The 21,277-nt window shown below is 43.6% G+C and overlaps 1 protein-coding gene across 3 annotated transcripts in view; it reads left to right on the top strand.

Annotated features, from left to right (window-relative positions):
* PEX2 (peroxisomal biogenesis factor 2) overlaps nt 1-21,277 on the top strand; it is a 56,855-nt gene that overhangs the window by 4,295 nt on the left and 31,283 nt on the right. The window contains exons 2-4 of one of the 3 annotated variants that reach the window (XM_073679474.1): nt 2,355-2,416; nt 14,734-14,794; nt 16,149-20,417. In XM_073679474.1, coding sequence (XP_073535575.1) covers nt 16,160-17,074 — 915 coding nt within the window. In that variant the 5' untranslated portion in view covers nt 2,355-2,416; nt 14,734-14,794; nt 16,149-16,159 and the 3' untranslated portion in view covers nt 17,075-20,417. Of the gene's footprint in view, nt 1-2,354; nt 2,417-14,733; nt 14,795-16,148; nt 20,418-21,277 lie in introns of those variants that run through there. The other 2 variants (XM_073679472.1, XR_012320165.1) reach the window with 2 other exon arrangements.

Genomic DNA, 21,277 nt, shown 5'->3' with positions numbered 1-21,277 from the left:
TGTGTATAATTTCTTGTAGCCATGTGCTGATATAAAGAACATCTGTCCCCGTCCAGTTACTATAGGCTGCGGTCTGGTATGTGACACCTACTTAGGCGAGGAGGATGTGTTTACTTGATACAGGATCACGTCTAAAACTTAATACAAGCAGAACGCTCAGCCAAACTCTGTAATGTATTGCAGATCTGTGAAGCTGCGGAGTCTGGACAGAAGGAGGAAGGGAAAAAGTTGATGCTTTTTATGGTTTTGTTTTTTTTCTTTTGGGCAGAGGACATCCATTAGCTCACTGGGTAGGTGCGATGAGTATATAGTACTATCAAGGGGAGAGATGGAAGACCCTCCAGAGGAAGGACTCATGAATTGTTGTAGTGTAGACTTGCAAATGATCTACTTGCATAGATAAGTGACAACATAAACATGCACCTTACTTATTAGATCGGGCTGTGTTCACACTGCATTTATAGTATATGTGTTATTAATAGGCCTGTGGAGTCGGTAAGCCAAACCTCCGCCTCCACAGCCCTGCCTCACTACTCAGCATGTACATAAAGTGCTGCACAGATTCATCTCACTGCCTCACTACTGAGCATGTACAGAAAGTGCAGCACAGATTCATCTCACTGCCTCACTACTCAGCATGTACATAAAGTGCAGCACAGATTCATCTCACTACTGAGCATATACATAAAGTGCAGCACAGATTCATCTCACTGCCTCACTACTGAGCATGTACATAAAGTGCAGCACAGATTCATCTCACTGCCTCACTACTCAGCATGTACATAAAGTGCTGCACAGATTCATCTCACTGCCTCACTACTGAGCATGTACAGAAAGTGCAGCACAGATTCATCTCACTGCCTCACTACTGAGCATGTACATAAAGTGCAACACAGATTCATCTCGCTGCCTCACTACTCAGCATGTACATAAAGTGCAGCACAGATTCATCTCACTACTGAGCATGTACATAAAGTGCAACACAGATTCATCTCACTGCCTCACTACTGAGCATGTACATAAAGTGCAACACAGATTCATCTCACTACTCAGCATGTACATAAAGTGCAGCACAGATTCATCTCACTGCCTCACTACTGAGCATGTACATAAAGTGCAACACAGATTCATCTCGCTGCCTCACTACTCAGCATGTACATAAAGTGCAGCACAGATTCATCTCACTGCCTCACTACTGAGCATGTACATAAAGTGCAGCACAGATTCATCTCACTACTGAGCATGTACATAAAGTGCAACACAGATTCATCTCACTGCCTCACTACTCAGCATGTACATAAAGTGCAGCACAGATTCATCTCACTGCCTCACTACTCAGCATGTACATAAAGTGCAGCACAGATTCATCTCACGGCCTCCCTACTGAGCATGTACATAAAGTGTAGCACAGATTCATCTCACTGCCTCACTACTCAGCATGTACATAAAGTGCAGCACAGATTCATCTCAACTAAAAGCCGAGATCCTAAGATCAGGGATAGGACAGACATTTATAGGACATTTCATAACTTTCCCAAATTCTTATGAAAGCATTTACAGCACATCCTGCATTGTACTACTGTACCCAATTTATTATATATTTTAGGAGTCTGAATCGGTCCATTTGTTTATCGACCCCCAACTCAGACTCCACCAAAATGGACACCGACTCTGATTTCACAGTCCTGGTTATATATGCTGGGATATATCCCGACATGTTCACCAAATGTATCCACAACCTATAGCAGGCCAGTAGTGTTCTTTGAAGGGGTTATCCATTCTTAATGAAATCTTTACCTTTAAAATAAAATAAAAAAATAAATAAATAAAAAAATAAAAATAATGCTCAACTTCTGTCAGCCCTGTGGATGCCACACAGGCCGCTCTTGTTGCAAATGTTGCCGCAAACCTGATAGAAGTAGTAATCCCTGCTTTTAGGGAGTTGAATGTGTCTCTTCTAGCCATTGGACTGGCTATACGTGTGATTGTTCTGTGACAACTAGTGATGAACACATGTGCTTGTTACTAGAGTTTGTCTAAGGTGCTCAGGTATGCACAGAGTATGGCAGGTGCTCAAGTGACATGTTCGAGTCTCTGCGGCCGCATGTTAAACAGTCACAAAACATGCAGGGATTGTCTGTGGTTTGTCAGACAATTCTTGCATGTTTTGTGGCGAACAGCTGCGGGGACTTGAACATGTCACTCAAGCACCCGCAATACTCAGCCTAGGGTGCTTGGGTATGGACTAACTCCAGTAACGAGCACTTGCGCTCATCACTAGTGACGATATGTGATAATGATGGCATATCCAGTGTCTTGCCAATCACCAACACATTTCTGTATTCGTTTTTCAGGAGGTTCGTGTAAACGAGGGGCCACTGTATCTGTACAATCTCGCCCCACGCCATCAGGAAAGGTATGGAATATATTAAGAATTACATGCATGATCCAAATGACTGCTTCATATTTACACCAGGAGTGGATGGCAATCGTCTTATAGGGTCTGGGATTCCTTAGGACCATTTTGTGGTACTTAGACTAATTGTCATTTCTCAAGTTTGAGCAAGAGATTCAGAAATTTGAAGGTAACACCTTGCTGCCAATCATCAATTTTTGCTATCAAGGCATTTAAAAGGGTTATGTTAATTTTTTTGAAAAGAAAATGCAGGAAAAAAAAAATGCTCACCTCCACATTCCTGTTTAGATCCAGCAGTGCCGCCTCCTCCTCCTCGGTCTTCCTCCCTCCGGTTGCAGTGATCATGTGTCGATTGTGCAGTTACTGTCCTCTGTGTCCATGGATGCTGCTGCTGCTAGCCTCATTGCTTTAAGAGGCTTTCTGCACTTTATCAAATATGTCCTAAAAATAATAAATGGCATACACCCAACTCCATTCCTCGACGCTCCTCCATGCTTCTGTCTGTACTGGCCTCATCTTTCACTTCCGGTATGGTCGGCATGTGACTGCTGCAGCAATCAGTTGACACAGCAATAGGTTGCACTGGTCAAGCGTTGATCCAGCAAGAAAGTTGGAGATGAGTGCAACGGGGACACAACCCAGCAGGACGGTAGAGCAGTGATGGCTCATTAGGTATAGATTAGTGATGATCGCAGGCACTTGTTACTCGAGTTTCTGAGGGTGCTCGGGTATGCTCAGAGTATCCCGGGTGCTGGAGTGACATGTTCAAGTCCCCGCTGCCACATGTTTCGGCACTGTAAAACCCACAAAAAAAAGCGGGGATTACCTGACAAGCATGAGCAATCCCTGCATGTTTTGTGGCTGTCTAACAGCTGCGAAACATGCGGCCGCAGGGACTCTAACATGTCACTCCAGCACCCGCGATACTCTGTGCATACCCGAGCACCCAAGGCAAACTCTAGTAAAGAGCACCTGCTCATCACTACTATAGATATAACCCATTTCATATTTTTCTTAACACTTTGGGGTCGTATTTCAAGGAATATTCTTAAACTATGGGAGAGATGATGCTATTTTTTTAGACTTGTCAAAAGTTAATGGACTCCTTGAAGATAATTTTTAGCCTTATTTCTTTGTCTGCATTTATGAACAGACTTGTTTTGGCTAGAAGTGCTCGGAGTGTGCACCTACCATAACAATCACATCCTTCTGCAATCTCTTGCATGTATGACTATAGAATATTATTGTAGTAATGGGGAGCAAAAATATAAATTTTTGTTACATGTGCATCTTAACATAAGGATAAATGTAGCGAGCGCTGATTTATTTACTCCTGGCATAGAAGGGGGAATCCGATGCAGCATTCTTGCACATATCATTTGCTTGGAAGGTGCTCACTTAAATTGGCCTACGGGGAATAGAAGCCGGCAAATGGCCGCAGTGGGCTCGCCTCCACATTTTATGCATGTGCACAATTTGGCTTCAGTAGTTTGACTTTTCTTTTTGTTAGTGCAGTGACCTCAAGAGAAAGAACTTCCCTTTGTTCTCAGGTTTTGTCTGCAGATCTGGGGTCATTCTTTGTTACAACATGATATTCATGTGACGTTGAGCGAATGTCAATAGGTAGCAGAGTGGAGTATTTCATGAATAGTCTCCGGACTGCAGAGCATTTAGTTTTCCTTTTTCTCCCCATATACAATTTTATTCTTTCATCAGATAATCGCAATACAATAGTCAGGCCCACCTGCAGAAGCCGGGCTTTTGTTCCTGGTTTCTACTCTATGCTTCAAGCATGGGGTCAACTATCTATGTATGTTTTGACCATGGGTGGACAAAATAATACGAAATTCCGGAAGCAGTCAGTCAAACTGGAGCTGGACATTTAGGAGCTCTCCACCTGCTGAGGTCTATACAACTCGCCCCAAGTTTTGGTGAATCCTATTCTTTAGTCACAGACAATGCAGTTTAGTGGGATTTCATTTTTAGTGCGGCGTTGCTCTTTACGTATTTTTATCTTTTATTCACACTTTATTGTGTTGATATTTATATTTTTTTCTTTTTTTGTAGTTTAATAAATCATGTTCTGCATATTTATACGGGCAAAAGCGAAAAGCAAAATTTGCAAAACAATTGGAAGGATTTTGATGTAAATGTTACAATTCCCCAATGGCTCTCCATCCACCTGCTCCTTCTCTCTGATGGATTTGTCATCCTAGATTTTTTTTTTTTAAAAAAAAGGGCGTGGAAAATTATGCAGCCATGAGCCACTCTTCCATTTCTTTTACCTTTTTATTTTTAATACAGTAAAGCACCATGCTATGGATGGTAGCTTAGGAACATAGGACTGAGAAATATATAATCTGTACATTCTAACGTTAGTCAGGGCTGTGGAGTCGGTAAGCCGAGACTCCGACTCCTCAATTTCCATGACACCAACTCCACGACTCCAACTCCCTCATACATGGCTCATGTTTAAGTGATAAATTTACGGTAGCACAGATTCATCTCAGCTAAAAGTCTAGACCCTTAGATCAGGAATAGGACAGACATTCATATCTTTCCCAAATTTGTATGGAAAAAATATTCCCCACAAACTGCTTGAACTACTGTACCCAATTTATTATATATTTTAGGAGTTGGAGTCGGTCCATTTTATACCGATTTCGACTACACCAAAATGGACTCCCGACACTCCGACTCCACAGCCCTGGTCAGAGTACCCCAATGGGGGGCACTGTATCGGGGCATGCTTTAGCTAGCAGAGGATGGTACACTATGATCTGCACTTCAGCTATAGCAGATCATCTTTTTAAAGGAGTGTCTCACTTTATTCAGAGGTTAGCTTCTTAAACTTGTTCAAATCGATTCTGTAGCTGCAGTGTGAATCATAAGGAATAAATAATTCACTTCTGTGTTTGGTGATGCATAAAAGAATTCTACTGATACAATGGAATAACAAGTACCAATGTTTCCATCCCTAGTTTTTAATAAAGGGATTCTTCCCTCTCTTTAAAAAAATAAAAAATAATTAAAAATCTAAACTTGCACAGTTCCTTCTTGTTTGGAGGGAAGGAGATGGCTGCTGTCACTAATTGGCTGGAATGGTCAAGTGACACCCCCTTCCCTGGATGTTAACAAAGGACCTTGGTGCTGGAGAGCGATCCAGTCTGGGAAATTAGTATAGCTTTTTTTTTTTTCACCTTAAAGCGCCCTGGGTCCTTTAAAATATAAATTGTAAATTAAGGGACCACCTCTTTGTTACTTCTGGTCATTAGGAGGGGGATTTATAAGAGTTGGGTGGCATGCTGTTTTGTTAAGGTAGTTGTATGACTGCACCTGGGCTTTAGGTTACATACAGTGTGACCAGAGTATTATTAATATGAAGTTTGTGTGTTCTTGCTTTGTGTTCAGGGGTTTCCTCTATTTCTTCCAAAACATACATTACATAATTTTCATGCTATTGTTTTCATGCACGTTGGCATCAGCATGATTGTATACTCCATGCAGAACTGTACTAGATTAATAACTGCTTTGCATGAACAGTTATATGCTCATATCTTCTCTTATTTTCTAAAATGGGAATAAGAAAACTGGTAGGTAAGGACAAGGGCTCATTATTTTCTCCTTCCCCCATGACAACACCACAGAGAGAGGGGATCCGCCCTTCAAGGACAGGAAACCTACAGCTAAAAAGGCGGTACCTCTCCCGCATCAGTTGGTTTCCTGTCCTTGACAGGGACCAACAGTGATCCAAGAAGCATACCTGAAGACAAATCCAAACGACAGATCAGGATGAGATACCATATTCGGCCAGACCGGCTCAGGCAGCGGGGGTTCCCTGCCTCTGTTGCCTTAAGCGCCACCGCTGAGGTCAGCGGACCTCCAGGGTGGCGGGGAGATGCGGCGCAGAGGTTGAAGGAGGCAGCATCAGCTGCGGACCTGCCGCGTCTTCCGGCGGTGACGGCGTGCTAGGGTGGTGAGTAGGCCTGGGCCTTCCGGGTCCCACTGCGCATGCGTGCTAGGGTCAGACGCTGCCCTGTACAGTGTCCCCGCAACAGCATCGAGGGGGACACGCCCATACGTGGGAGATATGCGCACACATAATCTCCATAGGGAGTGTGGTGCACGAAGGTCCTGCAAGCACGGCAGGCTGATTAAAACAATCAAGGCCGGCACAGCTGGAGGGGTCCCCCTTTTTTTTTTTTTTTTTTTTTTTTTTTTTTCCCCTTCTCTCATCAGGGAAGGAAGAGTACGGGCAAGTCCAAACATAGGACCTGTGCACTTTGCACATGGGAGAAAAGACTCTGCAGCTCCTGTGTTGAACAGACAATCTGCGAGGAGACCCCCTAAGTTTGCCTCAGAGCTCAGGACCTTGATTAATCCCAGGTAGAAAATGCCTTTAAATCCTTTCAGAGGGGAGGGAAAAACCAGGAACCTGTCCCTGGTATCAGGGTCTAGCAGTCCAGACGTGGAGGTGATAGATTCAGATTCGTCCTTCTCATCTTCATCCTCATCTTCCTCCAGGGATGGAGGCGGACGCAGCTGAATCCCCATAGAAGGAACGGATAATTTAATTAAAACAGTCAGGTCCACTATGGGGTTGGTAGATACTCGTCCCAAGAGATCTGTTCAGGACATGATGTTCAGTGGCCTAGAACAAAAGAAAAGATCTTTCCCTCTCAATGACAGTCCATTCCTTGATTAAGAGTGTTTAAAAAAAAAATTAAAAAAAAACACCGAAAGGGCCTCTTGTCCCCCTAAGAGGAAGTACCCCTTTGAGGACCCAGTAAATTCATTTTGGGTGGGAAAAGCACCAAAGTTAGATGTGGCAATTGCTAAAGCCTCTAGGAAATTTTCTCTGCCATTTGAGGGCATGGAGATACTGAAGGATCCAATGGACAAAAAAGCGGATACCTTCCTAAAAGGGGCTTGGGTGGCCACAGGGGGAAGATTGAAACTCTCAGTAGTAGCCACATGTACGGTCAGATCATTAATTCTCTGGCTAGACCAACTGGAAAAAACGCTAAAGAGCAAAACATCCAGAGACCGTATATTAGGCTCCATCTCTGTAATGAAAGGCGCAGCAGCTTTCCTGACTGCGGGCTTCTCTAACGCAGCCAGGCGGGCCCTCTGGCTTAAATGCTGGCCAGGAGACCCCCCAAACAAAATCGAAGCTGTGTTCCATTCCCTGTGAGGGTGAATTCCTATTTGGACCCATGCTCAATAATATCCTCAACAAGGCTGGGGATAACAAAAAACGTTTCCCTGTCCTCTCTAGTACTTCTTACTGGAAGCCCTTTCAGAGCAGGAAATTCATCCGAAGAAAAAAACTAAAGGGTTTATGTACAACACCCCCCCCCCCCCCCCCCCGGCCAACCTGCCCAATGAGGGTTGTCCCCAGGTGGGGGGGGGGGGGGGCAGGGACTTTTAAATTTCCTCCCACCCTGGGAAAAAATATCCGATGGCTATCAGATTTTTAGACCTAATAATAAAATCTGGTCTAAAATTTCAGTTTCATTCCATTCCCCGACCGAACGTTGTCATAACCCCTAAGAGGTCCTCAGATGTAGAACAGTTAGCACAAAGGATTCTACTCCCCTGTGTTCCTGAGAAAAACACTGGACCGGACTTTCAGGACAATCCTAAACCTGAAAAAATTGAACAAATTTCTGAAGGTTCAAACCTTCAAGATGGAGTCTAAGTCGTCAGCAAAACTGTTTCCAGACTGTTTTATGGCTGTCCTGGATCTGAAGGACGCCTATTACCATGTCCCCATAAACAAAAATTACCAGAAATTCCTAAGGGTAGCAATATTGATAGAGGGAATAGTCAAACACTACCAGTATACAGCCCTCCCATTTGGACTAGCCATTGCCCCATGGGTTTTCACAAAGAAAGTGGCGGAGGTAATGGCTCACCTAAGGGAGCAAAACATTTGGATTACCCCGTACCTGGACGATTTGCTGATAATAGGCAGCGCTTTCCATCATTGCAAGGACCAACTGACAAGGGTCATGGATTCCTTGACTAACTTTGGCTGGCTTTTGAACCTAAAGTCCAAAATAGAGCCGGACCAAGTACAAGAGTATCTAGGCATTTTAATAGATATGAGAAATCAGGAGTGCCGTCTCCCAACAGAAAATTTTTTGAAAATGATGGCTCGGATATCTCAAGTAAGGGATCACCCCCTCTACTACTCTGCGGAAAGCAATGTCTCTCCTAGGTTCCATGACTGCCTGTATCCTGGGCGTCTGATAGGCCCAGATGCATACCAGAGACTTGCAGTGGGAAATCTTGGGGGCAGAAAAATCTCTAAAAAGGCACTTAGACTGTCAGCTAACGTTGTCGCCAAAACCCTTACTTTCCTTAAGATGGTGGGCGAAAGTCGACAGTTTAACCCAAGGTGTTCCATGGACGATCTTTGGTTCTGACCACAGGTACAAGCTCCAGGGGATGTGGGGGGGCTCCCTTATATGACCAAATAGCCCAGGGGATCTGGACAGAGGACTTAAAAACCGCATCCTCCAACGTGAAGGAACTTCTAGTGGTAAAATTCACCCTTTCGCAATTTCTAAACACTCTACACAGCCACCATGTAAGAGTGTACTCAGACAACTGGGTAGTAGTGGCGTACTTAAACCACCAGGGGGGACCCGGTCCCATTCTCTACTACAAGTAGCAAAATCTAGCTTCCTGTTAGCCGAGAAAAATTTGGGGTCTCTGTCTGCCCTTCACATAAAAGGAACAGAAAATCTCACAGCAGACTTCTTGAGTCGGACCCAGTTGAGATGGGGCGAATGGGAGCTGAATCAGTTAGTGTTCAACCAAATCACAGAAATGTGGGGATACCCTTCCATAGACCTACAGTACAGACCAAAAGTTTGGACACACCTTCTCATTTAAAGATTTTTCTGTATTTTCATGACTATAAAAATTGTACATTCACACTGAAGGCATCAAAACTATTAATTAACACATGTGGAATTATATAATAAAAAAAGTGTGAAACAACTGAAAATATGTCTTATTCTAGGTTCTTCAAGGTAGCCACCTTTTTGTTTTGATGACTGCTTTGCGCACACTTGGCATTCTCTTGATGAGCTTCAAGAGGTAGTCACCGGAAATGGTCTTCCAACAATCTTGAAGGAGTTCCCAGAGATGCTTAGCACTTGTTGGCCCTTTTGCCTTCACTCTGCGGTCCAGCTCACCCCAAACCATCTCGATTGGGTTCAGGTCTGGTGACTGTGGAGGCCAGGTCATCTGGCGTAGCTCCCCATCACTCTCGTTCTTGGTCAAATAGTCCTTACACAGCCTGGAGGTGTGTTTGGGGTCATTGTCCTTTTGAAAAATAAATGATGGTCCAACTAAACGCAAACCGGATGGAATAGCATGCCGCTGCAAGATGCTGTCGTACCCATGCTGGTTCAGTATGCCTTCAATTTTGAATAAATCCCCAACAGTGTCACCAGTAAAGCACCCCCACACCATCACACTTCCTCTTCCATGCTTCACTGTGGGAACCAGGCATGTAGAGTCCATCCGTTCACCTTTTCTGCGTTGCCCAAAGACACTGTGGTTGGAACCAAAGATCTCAAATTTGGACTCATCAGACCAAAGCAGATTTCCACTGGTCTAATGTCCATTCCTTGTGTTCTTTAGCCCAAACAAGTCTCTTCTGCTTGTTGCCTGTCCTTAGCAGTGGTTTCCTAGAAGCTATTTTACCATGAAGGCCTGCTGCACAAAGTCTCCTCTTAACAGTTGTTGAAGAGATGTGTCTGCTGCTAGAACTCTGTGTGGCATTGACCTGGTCTCTAATCTGAGCTGCTGTTAACCTGCGATTTCTTAGGCTGGTGACTCTGATAAACTTAGCCTCAGAAGCAGAGGTGACTCTTGGTCTTCCTTTCCTGGGGCGGTCCTCATGTGAGCCAGTTTCTTTGTAGCGCTTGATGGTTTTTGCAACTTCACTTGGGGACACTTTCAAAGTTTTCCCAATTTTTCGCACTGGCTGACCTTCATTTCTTAACGTAATGATGACCACTCGTTTTTCTTCTCTTAGCTGCTTTTTTTCTTGCCATAATACAAATTCTAACAGTCTATTCAGTAGGACTATCAGCTGTGTTTCCACCAGACTTATGCACAACACAACTGATGTTCCCAACCCCATTTATAAGGCAAGAAATCCCACTTATTAAACCCTGACAGGGCACACCTGTGAAGTGAAAACCATTTCCAGTGACTACCTCTTGAAGCTCATCAAGAGAATGCCAAGAGTGTGCAAAGCAGTCATCAAAGCAAAAGGTGACTACTTTGAAGAACCTAGCATATAAGACATATTTTCAGTTGTTTCACACTTTTTTGCTAAGTATATAATTCCACATGTGTTAATTCATAGTTTTGATGCCTTCAGTGTGAATCTGCATTTTCATGACTATGAAAATTGTACAAATTTCTTTAAATGAGAAGGTGTGTCCAAACTTTTGGTCTGTACTGTATTTGCCAGCTGGCAGAACAAAAAAGTAGACACATTCTGCTCAATAAACCCCAAGGGAACCCAGCAGCATTAGATGTATTTAGAAACCCATGGAACTACCACCTAGCCTATGCCTTTCCCCCGATTTCCCTGATTCCAGCAGTTCTGAGGAAAGTCAGGGAAGACAGGGCAAGCGTAATCTTGATAGACCCTTCTGGCCAAAGAGGCCCTGGTTTTCCTGGCTGAGGATAATGTCCACCTCTGACCCCTGGGTTCTTCCTGAACTCCTTTTCCAGGGACAAGTCCTCCATCCTCAGGTAGCAAATCCTACACATGATGACCTGAATTTTGAAAGGGCGCTCTTAAGGGATAGAGGTTTTTCCCCAAATTTGATCTCCACTGTACTACAGGGTAGGAAACCCGTAACTACCAGACTTTACGGGAAAACCTGGAAAAATTCCTCTCTTATTCAGGTTCTGAGTTACAAGGGGAGGTCCCTCTTACATCTTAGAGTTTCTACAGAGGGGATTAGAACTGGGTCTGGCCACAAGCACACTGAAAGTTCAAGTGGCGGCATTAGGAGCCTTAAACAATTGTGACCTGGCCAGAAATAGGTGGATATCTAGATTCATCAAGGCATCAGCCAGGTCTAGACCCATCCCCTCTGGAGATGCTCCTCCTCCTTGGGACTTAAACTTAGTCCTTACAACCCTAACCAAACTTCCCTTTGAACCTTTATTGGATGCATTTCTAAAAACCCTATCTCTTAAGACATCACTCTTAGTAGCTCACATCCGCACAAAGTGTTAGCGACATACAAGCTCTATCGGCAGCCCCCCCCTCCCCCCTTCACTCTAATCCTAGAGGACCGGGTGACCCTTAGGACTGACCCAGCATACCTACCTAAAGTGGAGTCACACTTTCATAGATCTCAGGAGGTCACCCTCCCTTCCTTTTGCCCTAATCCTAAGAACAAGGGGGATAAAGACCTACACACCTTAGATGTTGGTGCATTATCCAATACTTAGAGGCCACAGGAGAGTGTAGAAAGGATAGGGCTCTGCGTTTCCAGGGACCTCGGAAGGGACAGAAAAGCTTCCAAGGGCACACTGGCAAGATGGATAAGAGACGCCATCTCCCTGGCGTATTCGTCAAGAGGGGAATCTGCCACGGAGAATCAAAGCTCACTCGACAAGGGCAGTAGCAGCCCCCTGGGCGAAGAAAGCCGGTGCCTCAATAGAACAGATATGTAGAGCTGCGACCTGGTCTTGCCCTTCTACATTCTTTAAAGAAGTTGTCCGGTACTTTTTTAAATTGTCCAATGTATTCAGCATGTGGGCATAAGTATATTTGTAAATACCTTGGGTTGCTGATAGCGTCGTTCATAGGCATTATCGGTGGCCGCTCACAGGTATCACGTGACCCAGCGCTGACGTCAGAAGTGAGGTGTGACTCAGCACTGGGGTCCACACGGTGGCTGCTGGGTTGTGGGTAGTTTTATTTCCCTGCTTCACACCCAGCATCCACCGCACGATTTTCCAATGAATGGGGAGAGGGAGAGCGTGCTTTGGATGCAGTGTGTGGCGCAGGGGAATAACCCCGCCCATAACCCAGCAGCTACCGGTGGAACACGGAAGAGGGACCCTCGGCTGCAGCCTGGACTTGTCGTGACGTCCGCGCCGGCTGCAGCCAGGGGTTACGTGGTGACTGTGAGAGGCCAGTGATAGCGCTGCTCACAGGCATTATCTGCAACACATGGTATTTACAGAGATACTTATGCCCACTTGCTGAATATATTGGGCAACTTAAAAAAAGGAAAAAAAAAAAAGTACCGGACAACCTCTTTAAACACTACCAGCGGGATCTAACCTCTACATCACACCTTACTTTTGGTAGAAGGATTCTGGAAGCGGTGGTCCCTCCCTAACGATACTTCTCTGCAGTTCTCTCTGTGGTGCCGTCATGGGTGGGGGGGGGGGGGAGGGGAGAGAGAAAGACTTAGTTACTTACCAGTAACGGAATTTCTCAGAGCCCATGACGGCACCCGTACATTCCCTCCCTTCATGCGCGGGTGTGCACACTTATTTGTTACTTATATGTACACTCCCTGACAGAAGATGTCGCTTATCCATGTTATGTAAATAAAAGCTTATAACCTGATGTTAAATTCATCCATTGGTTTTATAAATTGATTTATTTAAGAATAAATTGGCATCAGTGCTGAAATATTGATCATTTAATGAACACAGAATGGTCAAATTTTGGCAAGACAAAAGTTTTGTCGCCCACAGAAATTAATGTGATATTCAAACAAATAATTATCTTAAAATACAAATATATGTTGCATAACATTGGTGATTGAAGTTGTGGTGCTATTAGTCATATTTAATATTTTGTGTGACTTCCATGAGCGTGAAGGACTGCATCCATGCGGTTCAACAATGATTCATACAATTTATTAATGAATTCATCAGGAATAGCAAAGAATGCAGTCTTACATGCCTCCCAGAGTTCATCTAGATTCTTTGGTTTTGTCTTCCAAGCTTCCTCTTTCATCCTACCCCAAACATGCTCAATGATGTTCATGTCTGGTGACTGGGCTGGCCAGTCTTTTAGCACCTTGATCTTTTTTGCCTGGAGGAACTTTGTTGTAGAGATGGATGTATGAGATGGAGCACCATCCTGCTGCAGAATTTGGCCTCTCATGATTTGGAATGTAAGAGTCAGCTAATACTTCTTGATATTGCCTTCCACCTTGCAAATGTTTCGCACACCCCCATACTGAATGTATCCCCAGACCATGATCTTTCCACCACCAAATTTAACTGTTTTCTGGGTGTATTTTGGATCTATACGGGCTCCAGTAGGTCTCCTGCAGTATTTGCGGCGGCTGTGGTGTAATTCTACTGAAGATTCATCAGAGAAATCCACCTTCTGCCACTTTTCCAGTGTCCATCTGTTTAGCAGGCTGTGGGACTTTGCAAATACCACACGGTTTTTTATTTGCCTTTTGTTTAGTGCTGGCTTCTGGGCACTGATTCGACCATGGAGGCCATTTCAAGACAGAATCCTACAAACTGTTCTAGTTGACACAGGGACTTGAGGTGACCAGGCCTGTGGTAGCTCTGTTGCAGTGGAAGAGGGGCTTGCTTTGGATTTTCTAACCAACAAACGTTCCTCCTGAGCAGTTGTCTTGCGGGGTCTGCCGGACCTGGGCTTGTCAAACACATCTCCAGTCTCTTCAAATCTTTTTTTTAATTCTTTGTACTTGACGCTGAGACACATTAAAGGTGCCAGCCACCTCTGCAGTGGATCTGGTCTTCAGCCTCTTGATGATCAAGACTTTGGTCACAGGGTGGATTTTTGGCATGTTGTCAGAGCTCAAGTTGCAGTTCAAGTGAAAATCTGGGGTGCTGGGTTTCTTTTTATACACACCCACTAATTAACCGATCATTTACTGAGCTCTGGTGAGGATGTAAACCTAGGATTGGGTGCATTATATGACCAGGTGACAAACTTTTGTCTTGCCAAAATCTGACCCTTCTGTGTTCATTAAATGATCAATATTTCAGCATTGATGCCAATTTATTTTCTTAACCTATACCAAACTTCGGAGGGTTTCAGCTTTCAAGAGTAATTTATAAAACCAATGGATGAATTTAACGTCTGGTTATAAGCTTTTATTTACATAACATGGATAAGTGACATAACTTCTGTCAGGGAGTGTAGTCACATGGTGTTCCTGATGAGCTTTTTTTTAAAAAAAAAAAAAAAGTTAAATTTTGTGTTACTAAATGCTCTGTAAGCAACTGATGTGGGAGAGAGGTACCGCCCTTTTTATCTGTAGGTTTCCTGTCCATGAAGGGCGGATCCCCTCTCTTCATGGGCTCTGAGAAATCCCGTTACCGGTAAGTAACTACGTCTTTTTACTTTTTGGGAGTGGATCTGACAGCTGAATCCTCTGACCTATCTGTGCTGCATTTAACATTTTGTAGATCTGGTAGCAGCCAAAAAAAACACACATTTTCATTGTACAGTTTAGTTACCAGAAGTACGGACCTGCACCTTGTGGTAGATCAGCTCACTTGGATGCACATAGAGGTAGACACAGGAACGCTGTCTCTTTAAATCTTCCACTGGTTTTTTAAAGGTACTGCATAAGCCAGTGTAGCCTTAGCAAAACAAACACTGCCATTGTGGCCTAACTGGAAAACAAAAAAAACCACGTATGGCACAGACGTTGTTGCTGCTGGGATCTACCCGCTCAGGAACAAAACAAAAGGTTCAGCTTTCCTTATCGTGAAAACACTGCTCTGGAGCTTGCAGCTCCAGGCACACCCAACCACCCAACACTAAATGAGCCAGAAGGCTGTGTATTTATCCTCTAGACTCCACCCTGGGGTGGAGATATGTTGAACAGCCTCCCACCCACTCTATAGATGTTCACTCAACCTAGCCCTAAACATGGCCGATTAACCCCTCTCAGCACTTAGTGTGCTGGAGAATTTTCCTAGGTTCAGATCACTGAAGCTAACAACCTCAGTGCTACATATCTCCTCTCCAGTACTTTGCCAGTGACTTTGTCACAGCATGTTATATGCTGTTCTTATTAAGCTGAGCATATTAAGCTTACAGATCCATTTTAAAGGATCTGTCTGCAGCAGACATTGATGACCTAGTGCTATGAAATGCCATCAACATTCAGTCACTGGGATCCTGTCAATCACTTGAGTGAAGCAATAGGAAAGCGCTAACCGCTAAGTTCACATGGTTAGCCATTAACTATAATGGTCCGACCATGCTGTCCCTGGAGGAGAGCATGGTCATAGATTGATATCCCAGCTTAATGCAACCACTCATCAGACAACCCCTTTTAATCATTATAGGTGTCTCTGTAGTAGAAGATGTGGAGCTACATGCATATGGTACTTGGCTTGAAGACTGGCGTATGACATGTTCCCCTCTGCGCCTACATTATAGCCAGTTTCATAGCAATCTGTCTTAAACAAGTGTGCAGAAACCAAGGTACTTTGATATGCTGACATTATGGATCCCAAACCATGGCCCAAATGGTGTAAGGTAAGAGAAGGCTAGCCAGCGAGCCACTCGGATGCCGAAGTCTCTAATGTTAATAACCAGAATTTGCCCTTTTACAGCTTTCTTCATTGACCTTGATGATAATATATGGTCTGAATTAGACTTGGAGCTTTTCATTCAGATAATTATTCTGCATGTTAAATAACCTGATTTATTTCCCTGCAGTTGAATCGGCCATGGCTAAAAACAATATGGAAGACATAAATCCTGTATTAAGAATTAGTCAACTGGATGCTATTGAACTAAACAAGGCATTGGAGCAATTAATCTGGACTCAGTTTAATAGTTGTTTTCAAGGCTTCAAACCAGGACTTTTGAGCCGCTACGAAGCGGAGATTAAAGCTTTTTTATGGCTGTTTTTGTGGAGATACACCGTCTATTCCAAGAATGCGACTGTGGGCCAGGCAATACTGAACATTCATTACAAAAACGACTTGTCTCAGACTCCGAAATACCAGCCACTTAATAAACAGCAGAAAGTATGGTTCGCGCTGTTATCAGTTGGGGGCAAATGGTTAGAGGAAAGGTCCTATGACATATTCAGTAATAACCCTTTCGGGTCATCATTTCTCAGGATGAAGCATATAATTAACATTGTTTCTGGACTCGCCAAGGTCTTCGGACTCTTAAACTTCTTAATTTTTCTACAGCAAGGAAAGTTTGCAACATTGACCGAACGATTGCTCGGCATTCGATCCGTTTTCAAGAAACCCCAAGATGTGCGGCAAGTTGGCTTTGATTACATGAACAGGGAAATTTTGTGGCATGGATTTGCTGAATTCTTGATATTTCTCCTGCCCCTTGTTAATACTCAAAAGCTAAAATCGAAGTTGTTCTCTTGGTGTAAGCCAGTCAAAGGGCTGCGACTTGCTGACCCATCCGTAGCCACCATCTGCAAGGAATGCTGCCTGTGTGGAGAATGGCCCACAATGCCTCATACCATCGGTTGCACTCATGTCTTTTGCTATTACTGCATTAAAAGCAATTACATGGCTGACATGTATTTCACATGTCCGAAGTGTAGTACCCAGGTACACAGCCTGCAGCCCCTGGAGTTCAAGATTGAAATCTCTGAGGTTCATACCTTGTAAGATAAAAAGGACCTCTGGGGGACTAGTTCCAGGCAAAGCTTCATGGGTAGAGTATGCAAATGAGCTCTCCTCCAGAAAGAAGAAAACAATTTCAAATTTTCCATGCTCGATACCTTTTTGTGTAGACAGTTGATTCAGAATTTAGCCCCACATCGGTAAAGAGATGGGTCCCGGTTGGCTGGCTGGGATGCCTTCTGGTGCGAGACAATGAGAACCAGAAGCTCCCTCCATCCAGAGTTGAGTCATTTTATTCAGCCAACCAAGTCCCTTCACTACCCTGACAAAGGGCAGAATCCTGGAAGGCTGTCTACAGATGGTTGCCTGGTTTAGTTTAATATAGTTTTTCTTCTAGAGGAGAACCAATTTGCATAAGATGAAATGTAGAAGTCGATCGTAAACTGAATTCCACTGAGACTTGTGAATATTTCATGAGATTTTCATCTTTAATTACGATCTAGTATTGCCACATATGAAGAACATGTTTCTATTACTGTAGCATGCTATGGAGTATTAACAGATGTTAACTGCTGGATCCTCCTAACTAATACAAAGTTTGGGAGCATTAGCAAATAACCAAGTGCCACCAATCTGCACCAGCATTCTTATCAGGGCGTCTTGGGATTGTCGCATAGTAGAGAGGAAATCGAGCTTGACTTTGATATATTAATATATACTGACACCAAGCAGAGATTTTAATGCACCCAACACTGTAAAACAAATGTTATTTACAAGCGGAGAGTGAAAACCCATGTCCTGTCTAACTGACCCTGGTACAGTGCCACAAACAAACCACCCAAAACTTTTTTTTCTTTTTGATCAATAAGCTTTATTTCCATGAAACTAGAAAACGCAAATGTTCCATGTACTCCGTAGTCTTAGGCCAGATGATCCTTTTAAAAGGAATCTGTCAGCACATTTGACCTATCTAAACTATTAATATGGTCATACAGGTAATAGACTGCTGAGGTGAGTGACTCCTGTATGCCTCATATAAGATGTTTTATTGTGGCGAAATCGTCTTTCGACGATATCTCTTTATATAAATGAGCTGTTCCAGGCTCTGTGGAGGACGCTGCCCGGAAGATAACGCTGCCTCCAGAGCTTATTATACATGAAGGGGGAGATGCCTGTGTGATGGCCGCCCTCTGCTCTCCTGATCCCACTTGCAGGGCTGTGTGTGACTATACCTGACACATCTGCAGGTTCCTCTCCGCTTCCATCTCACAGGCATACAGGGCTGCTATATTTTTGCAATACAGCAGAGCTCGGAGAGAAGCAAAGATGTATTTGCAAGAAGACAAATTTCATTTCTTCTGTTCTCTGTTAGTTACTTGTCTCACACTGGTAACTCCTCCGTCATGTATAATAATCCCTCAATTCTCTTCCAGACAGCGTCCTCCCCAGAGCCTGGAAGAGGGCACTTTTATAGAGTGATAAAAGATGATTTCTCCACAAGACATCTGATATCACTCTCCTCAGCAGTCTATAACCTGTATGCCCATATTAATAGTTTAGATAGGTCAAATGTGCTGACAGATTCCCTTTTAACATCTAATAGTATTGAAAAGTTATATTAAAAGGTCCAGCAAAGTTATTGGAAGCCCATTTTAGAGGTGACGATTTACGCACGATACCAACTAGCAGTCAACTGTATACCAATCCAGCGATCGTTCTGTCCTCTTACAGCATCGTCTTGTCGGTGCATCCCCCATATAGATGAGGCCACGTTCTGGCATAAATCATCCAATCTACACATTTATAAGGATCTTGTTTGATCGTGAGCTGATCTGAGACTGGTTTACATGAGTCAAAAATGATCAGCCATTGTTGACATTGGCATTGGATTCCGTTCCGGTTTTATTTTTAATTTATGGGAAAAATTGTCATTTACAACTTTTATTCTTGTCGAAAGAAAGAGAAGAAAAAAAGAACTGGAATGGACGGGCTCACGAGTCAGTGATTATTGATCAGCATTTGTTAGGACCTGTTTGACAACAGAGATGTCATAGCTTCATTAAAACAGAAGCCATGACCTTAATGTAATCACAGCCTGTAGCACTCTTAACCCTCTAATAACATCCGCTGTATATGTGCAGCGGATGTGTGCAGGAGTTAAAGGAAATAAACTTGGAAGTTTGACTGACCATGTATGTGTTCTGAATGGGGAGAAGGGAGCGAGCCACTGCCAAACTGTCTTCTCTCCAAGAACATCAGAAGTTTTGAGAATTGACATTCAGCATGCACTATTCCTCTTTCCCTGACTTTAAATGTGGGGGAGTCCCTACACACGTTAGATGCTTGGCTAGCCACTTTAAAATCTACTGCCTTGGCTAACTTTTCTGTGTATGAAGACCTTAATAGTAATAAAGTGAAAACTTTTCCTTTAAGTTTAGAATCCAATAAAAGGCACTTTGCACTTTATTCTTCAGTTTCTGGTGGAGAGTTGGCGGCACACTTGTGGTTATACTCTATTCTAGTCTAGTGGGCATTCCCATATATTAAACACCCAATTACTATTTATGCAATGTTGACTGGATATTCCAAAACTGGCTATTTGTGATAGACCCCCTATGAGAACACCAAAAGTGTCATTTGTCTGAGGAACTTTATGTAACTCTCCAATCAGTGGTGCCAAATATCACAAAGGGAGAGCATGCACTTTTAAAAAGGTATGATTGTGGAAATATCCCCTGCTCCTCGTAAAAGGAAAAAGTTTGAGTACTAGAAAAATGTCTCCAGCAATATTTATTATTTTAGGAAATTGCCCGTCTGTTGTATTTTACACAAACATGTTGGCTTTAGGTACTCAATGGGCAAGCAAACAGTTTTATGCTTTTGAAAAGGAGAAAACCCTCTACATATGTAGCTACCCTCTGAAAATCAAGCTCTCCTCCCATTACAGACATAGAGCTGTCATTCTCTCATGGTTAGCAGATCCGAACCTTAGGTTCCTCAGGTTGAGATTACACTTGGCGCTTGATGTGTGTGTTACATGCATTAGAGGTGTCTGCTGAAAGGCCGGTTCTCTATTGTCACAGCAGCTTTCTAATCATTAGAAATTAATTGCTAATGGCTTGTTTACTGTTAACGATCTTCCAGTTTTGGCAAAAATAAGTTGCCAGTGACCTATCATTTCTGATGCTGTTGAAAGCTGCTGCAACATTTTTCAAGTGGCTCCTCAGCAGACATACCTTGGATGCATGCTACATGCACTCCAGGTGCTAAATATGCACCCGAGCCAAAGATCGATGACCCCAATTCGGAGCAAGTCGCCATACTGTGTTAAGCATAAGGTTGGGGGCTGCAGCTCCAAAGTATGTCCAGCTGGGACTGAGCTGTGTTCCTGTCCTTTTTTCACATTGCGTTCAGGCACCCATTCGGTGGCCCTGTTGGGGCTCTCCTCAAAACTGGTTTTGGACGTATGCGCCGACTGAGCCATCAACTATAATAGTGCCGGCAAAGCGAAAGTGCGCTCGGCCGTGCATCATTTTCGGACGTATACACCTACTGGAGGAGGACACTCGGTCTACTACAAGTTTTGAGGGGAGTTAAGACTTTAAGTCCCGACAGGTTCACCGAATGGGTGCCTGAACGCAATGTGAAAGCACCCTTACCATTCCAGTGCTTCAGGATGTCCTACCTATGACTTCTCAAGATGTTTAGCAATGCAGTATGGCCTTAGAAGGGGAGGAAGATTGTACGGCTTCTATTTGTAGACACCACAAGCTGGAGTACAAAGTTTCAGAGGCCAGGCCGTGCTCCATGGAGAAAGAAGTAATGGAATTAAATGGGTTGTCCAACTTTGACACATTTTATACTTGTCTTTTTCGGAACTTTTCTCAGCTGATTTATGACCACAGACCACAAAGTTGAGTGTGCAAGAAACAGAGCCTCGGGGAAAAAAAAAGTGCAAATTTTTTTTTACTGAATCCCTATTACAAAAATGATTTTGGCCTCAAATATTTGCATTTAATCCCCTGGGTAGACAATGACATTAAGTTAGTTCAGAAGGGAGAAAATAATGTGTCCTACTTATAGGAGGTAGCTAACTTGTCCAACCCTTTACCGAGCCTTGTAGCATGACTATGGATAGAAGCCAAACATGGGTCTCCTCCGAAAGGAAAGGACGCCCATCTGTAGAGCCGTATGTGACCCTGACGTGACATAAGCTGTTGGAATCTTACCTTACTGTGGCCTTGGTAA

The sequence above is a fragment of the Phyllobates terribilis genome, unplaced genomic scaffold, assembly GCF_046119375.1.
Source record: "Phyllobates terribilis strain yellow unplaced genomic scaffold, ASM4611937v1 Scaffold_4__5_contigs__length_816908805, whole genome shotgun sequence".
NCBI classification, from domain to species: Eukaryota; Metazoa; Chordata; class Amphibia; order Anura; family Dendrobatidae; genus Phyllobates; species Phyllobates terribilis.
The sequence above is the reverse complement of the archived record's forward strand: the minus strand, read 5'-3'. Positions and strand labels throughout refer to the sequence as shown.